At 58.7% G+C, this 5,474-nt stretch overlaps 1 protein-coding gene across 1 annotated transcript in view; it reads right to left on the reverse strand.

Annotated features, from left to right (window-relative positions):
• Positions 1 to 5,334, reverse strand: part of SLC4A11 (solute carrier family 4, sodium borate transporter, member 11) — a 10,697-nt gene extending 5,363 nt beyond the window's left edge. Inside the window, exons 1-7 of the mRNA XM_011974869.1 lie at positions 5,163 to 5,334; positions 4,814 to 4,858; positions 2,034 to 2,207; positions 1,860 to 1,909; positions 1,382 to 1,613; positions 1,221 to 1,302; positions 814 to 937 (exon numbers count right to left, since the gene is read on the reverse strand). Of these exons, the coding sequence (XP_011830259.1) occupies positions 814 to 937; positions 1,221 to 1,302; positions 1,382 to 1,613; positions 1,860 to 1,909; positions 2,034 to 2,207; positions 4,814 to 4,858; positions 5,163 to 5,334 (879 nt within the window). The remainder of the gene's footprint in view (positions 1 to 813; positions 938 to 1,220; positions 1,303 to 1,381; positions 1,614 to 1,859; positions 1,910 to 2,033; positions 2,208 to 4,813; positions 4,859 to 5,162) is intronic.
• Positions 5,335 to 5,474: the final 140 nt, after the last annotated feature.

Here is a 5,474-nt window from a genome sequence, read left to right on the forward strand (position 1 = left end):
AAATAAATAAATAAATAAATAAATATAAAAACAAATAAACAAACACAAAACCCCCAAAGAACAGGTCCATGCTGCTGAGGAGGAGCCCAGTGTCAGGGGCTGGGGGATCTGCCTCTAGGCACCAGGCTTTAACTCAGTTCTGAGCTATTGCTCCTTCTGTCAGGGCACCCTGCTGGGGGCCACTCCCTCCAACCCAGGGGCTGCCCTTCCTCTCACACCAGCATAGCAGCATCTGGGGAGGTTCCCGCCATGTCTGAGATCCCTGAGCACCCCATTTTCACACAGAAGGCTGGGGCAGAAGCACGAGAAGCTAAGGGAAGTTGAAGCGGAAGACCCTGCCAAGGCCTTGGGAGGGGTCCTGGCAATCATCTGTTGAGATTTGTTAAATCCTTTTCCTTAAAAGACTCCCGAAATTGTATCAGTTCCGGCTCCCACAAAAATCACAGTGTCCCAGCCAGGGGGTGTGTGGCCCAGGAAGGAGTAGGGCCCTCAGCCAGCAAATCACAAAGTCAGCCAAGTCAAAGAACGGCTGAAGGGGCGGGCAGGCCAAAGGAAGGCCCCATGTTGGCATAAGGATAATGGTCAAAAGCATTTCCTTTCAGCCAAGGAAATAGAAACTTTTCACCAACCCCTGGGGAAATGAGGACTTGTTAGGCCTAGCAAGATGTTTCTGACACACCCACAGGGCTGAGGTGAAGGGGAGGGGAGAGGACCAGGCCTTCAGAGGCCAGGACATGTGGGAGTGGCCCCCAAGGAGAGGGTGGGTAACCTGGGGCCCTCCTTCTTCCCCAGGACGTGGCACTACCCACTCACCATCTTGGGTGGGGCCAGCACCAGGATGACGAACCGAACCTCACAGGAATTCTCCCCCCAGTTCTGTGGGCGAACCAGGCGGCTGATGCACACATGCCGCTTCTGTAGGGCCTTCAGGGTGCAGCTGGCGGGCGGGGGAGGACACAGTGCACAGTTGCATCCTGGGGAGCTGGGGCTCCCCCACCCAGAACCCCCTCGACCTTGACCCCTGGTAACCTCTGCTAGGGAGGGCAAAGAAGAGCAAATGGGATGGTTCTTGGCAGTGCTTCAGCCCTCTTCTCCCGAGTTGGTTGGGCCACCAGAGCCCCAGGACTCACAGGTGGGCCAGCCTCTGCAGGGCACAGGGGACATGGGATGCCCAGTCCCACTGTGACAAGAAGCGGGGGCCAAGTGGCCCGGCAACTCACATGATGCAGAGCCACGACTGCTGGTAGCGCACCCCTGTCACTGTGGCGGTGACCCCTTGGATGGTATCTGACAGCAGGTGGACTGCGGAAAGAGTAGGCGGAGGGCGGTGGGTCAGCAGCCCCCACCGACGTCCCCGCCCGGGCTGGGAGACCGGCCTCACCTTTACCCTGCATGGGTGCCCCGGCATCGGTGAAGAGCATGGCCATAAGCAGGTCTAGGTTGCAGTCTGGCTCGGTGTTGTCAGGGTCCTGGGCAAAGCGGTGAAGCATGGACCGCAGCACATTATCCAGGGAGGTGGCCGTCTCGTTCAGGACGATGCTGGCCTGTGCCAGGAAGCCATCTAGGTCGCGGTGCGCACGGATCTCTTCTTTGAAGTTCTTTAACTTCAGGTACTAAGGGGACCCCAGGGACAGAACCACACGGGCCCATGTATGAGATGCTGTCACTGCTTGGTCCCTCCCACCCAGCCAGCTGCAGCAGCCCAGCCCTCAGCCCTCAGCCCTGGGCTGGTGTGAGCTCCCTGTTGAGCTGCTCCTGGAGGCGTGGGAAGAGGTGAGCAGCAGGAGGACTCTCAGGGAAGCCACCACCTCAGCCCCTAGGTAGAGGCCCCAGGACCACCTGCAGGACAGGCTGCTCACCTTTCGGGACGTGTGCAGGAGCACACAGCCACCGGAAGTCGCTTCATTCTCTGCTGGAGAAAAGTGGGGAGGGCTCAGGGTGCCACCCTTTCCTCAGGTCTTTCTTAGTCAGGCAAGTCACACCTGCCCAGTCCCGTGCCCTCCCCCAGCCTGCCCCTGCTGCAGCCCCCGTACCAGTGTTGGCGGCCTGCATCTTGAGGTTGACATTGACAAAAAAACGGATGCTCTCGCCAGACACAATGGAGGAGTTCGCAGTGTCGAAGGCCTCATCCCCCAGGATCTCCTCTTGGGCTTCGAAGGTGTCATCTGTGCCACATGTGTCACACTTGTAGTAGCGTAGAGACCCAGCTGCTCCCAAGAGAGACCCCCAAGAGCAAGAGGGCCTGGCTGTTAAAGTGCCGCACACAGGAAGGAGGGGCTCCAAGCTCAGGGAGCAAGGACCTCTGGACTGTCCCACTCTCGGGCCGTGATGGGAGAGGCCATCCCACGGGCCAGGAAGGCAGCTTCTAGTCCTGCTCCAGCCTACACAGGACATGGCAGCTGCCACACAGGGACTCTCCAGCATTCCCCAGCCGCTGGGACCAGGACCCTGCGCGGCTTTGACCCTTCAGAGTGAGAAAAACATGTCCACTCCAGACACGCTGGGGCAGGCACGGAGTGCAATAATGCAGGTGAGACTGCCTGGACCCTGCCCTCCCAAAGTAGGGGACACAGGAAAGACAGAGAAGCTGCCGTATCCACGTGGCACTCTCTCTCTCTCTCTCTCACACACACACACACACGCACACACTGCCTTGTGGGCACAGGGTCTTAGAGGTCCCTCTCCACAGGAGGGCAGGTGGGGAGAAGCATCGAGGCTGAGAGACCCAGTACACGTATCAGACAAGGTCTAGGAAGCAGGAAAGCCAGGGAAACAGAGCCAAGGACTGACAGAGGAGAGGACCCCGGGGCCTCATGTCAGCCCTGCCCCCATCGTGCCCCTCCTTCATGTCCTGGGGGCCCTGGGTAAGGGCACATGGAGAGTGAGAATGTGTTATGGCACCTGTGGGATGTGGGACCCCAGAGTTGACAGCCTGCTCCCCTTGGTCCTCAATTCCTGCAGCTGGCCCGCAGCGCACCCCCCTGCCTACAGGAAGATTTCCTGGTAACATGCAAATATTCCTCTGCCCTGAGCCCTGCGGGGGTTCCCTGCAACCTACAGGTCACAGCCTGAGCCGGCTCTGCTCCCCCTGCCCTGACCACTGGCTCCTCAGGCCAGTTGGTCAGCACCCTAGGCATGCCAGGTCCTGTCCTCCAAGCTGAGGGCTTCCCTCCCTGGAGGGCCTTTTTCAAGACTCACTTGGAACTTCCTCCTCCAGGAAGTCCTCCTAGGTCCCTGCCTCATTCCTAGCCACTGGCAGCCCTTCCTGTCTTGTGGGTCCCCTAAGGTTCCTCATTTGTAGGTACTTCCAGGAAAGGGGCCCTTGTAGTTCAGACCCCACTGATGCCTGACAGACACCTGTGCAGAAACAGAGATGGGTCAGCAGCACGCCTGCACCTGCCAGGGAGTGACTCACCCTGACTCATTTCCACTCCTGCCACCAGTTTCCTTGGCACATCCCAGGCCCTGTTCCCCCAGTGTCCTGAGTTTAGCTTGGGCCCCTTCTGGGCAAGAAGCCCCAGTACCTCCTGCATCAAAGTCCCCAAGGACTGGTGACCCCAGGCCCAGGCCTGCACTACCTCCAGAGCCCAGAGAAGAACTATTAGGTCAAAAGACATCCTTGCGTTTGGGAGGCCAAGGCAGGTGAATCACGAGGTCAGGAGATCGAGACCATCCTGGCTAACACGGTGAAACCCCGTCTCTACTAAAAATGCAAAAAGAAAAATTAGCCGGGCATGGTGGCGGGCGCCTGTAGTCCCAGTTACTCAGGAGGCTGAGGCAGGAGAATGGCGTGAGCCCGGGAGACGGAGCTTGCAGTGAGCTGAGACAGTGCCACTGCACTCCAGCCTGGGCAACAGAGCGAGACTCCGTCTCAAAAAAAAAAAAAAAAAGAAGAAAGACATCCCCGCTGCTTTGGTTCTGGAGCTCATGACAAACTCCTTCCTCCCCGTGTTAGGCTTGCCTTGTTTAAACTGTCTGGTTCCCCTGGCCCGAACTGGTCCTCTGCCCCTCAACCAGCACCCACTAGTCCCCTCCACTGCCCTTCACACAGCCCCATTCTTCCCCCATTCTTTCCCTGATGCCCTGAGCTCTACCTTAGGCTTAGTGCTCAGGTCCCCTAGATTAAGGAAATGCCCAGCTGACACTACCAGGTCCCTGGAGGGCTCCTGCAATGCCAAGTCCTAGTCCCAGCCCCATATGTAACCTGCCCACCAGCAGCCTAGCACACAGAGCCCCCACATCCTGGGGTCCCTGGGTAAGGGCACATCAGCCCTGTGTCTACGCACTGCTCTACAAACACCCCTCGAATGGTCAGGCCACTCATGGGGCTGGGCACAGGACACAGCCTGAAGCCAGCCCAGAGACATGGGGAGGAAGACAGCTGGACTGGTACAAGCGGGGACAACAGGAAGGTGCCCGAGGGACTGTGCAGCACAGAGGCCTTATATTTCTTTAAAGAGACAACAACAGCCATTCCCTCCAGGGTTGGGTGAGGACAGAGGGATAGGGGCATACAGAATTCCTGGCCCAAGGCTAGTCAGATAACAGGCCATTGTCACAGAAAACCTTGGGAAAGAACCCCAGAGGGTCCACCTGGTCCAAGTAGCCCAGGAGAAGGGGCAGCCTGCCCTCTCCGGTCCACGGGGGATCTGTGTCTAGCTTCCTGGAGAGTGGAAGCCAAAAGCATTCCAGCACTAGAGTGGCCCAGACAGGCGACCAAAGCCACAGGACTCTGGTGGGTAGGCTACACGCCCTGGAGGCTTTTGCCCGACAAGCTCTCTCTGCACACGCATGCTCCCCGAGAGGTACTCACTTGAATCCTCGAAGTATCCATTCTGCGACATGCTGGGAGAGTTTTCTGCAAGGAAAGCCAAAAGGTCACCAGCCCCATGGACCAAGCCCTGGACCTCCTGTGTACACCTGTCTCCCCGCCCCCCAACCTGGCTGATTCCTTCACTCTTCCCAGGGATGCAACCCAGGCCACCCTAGGGAGAAAGGGAAGCAGGGGACAGTGCTCGGAGGGAGCCTCATGGGGAGCAGGGGAAGCCAGCCTTAATCTCAGAAATTCAATTCCTTAGCCCATCTGCTAGGGGCTGCCCAGGTGGGTCAGAGGCGAGGAGAGACGTTCTAGGGATGTCTTTCCACCGAGTTGGTACCAGTACCATGTTCGCTAATCCAGGCTTTCCTGACAAAACCCTGCCTCGCTGCAGCGGGAGGAAGGGACAGGGCCTGAGCGCTCCTCTCCCCCTCTCTCCTCCGCTGCCAAGGCAGGGGATCTCTCTGCACAACCCTCCTCTCACTCTCAGACCGGTCCTGACGGCCATAAACGCCCATTGCAGGCGCAGTTCCCCCGACCCCCGTCACGCGCCCTAGGTCACACGGGGGCCGACAGGCAACGGTCTCCAGCCCTGGGACCGCGTCCCGACAGCCTGGAAGGCAGAGCAGTTGGTCCAAAAGGGAGAACAATTAGGGGT

The sequence above is a fragment of the Mandrillus leucophaeus genome, unplaced genomic scaffold (genome assembly GCF_000951045.1).
Source record: "Mandrillus leucophaeus isolate KB7577 unplaced genomic scaffold, Mleu.le_1.0 Scaffold101, whole genome shotgun sequence".
NCBI lineage: Eukaryota > Metazoa > Chordata > Mammalia > Primates > Cercopithecidae > Mandrillus > Mandrillus leucophaeus.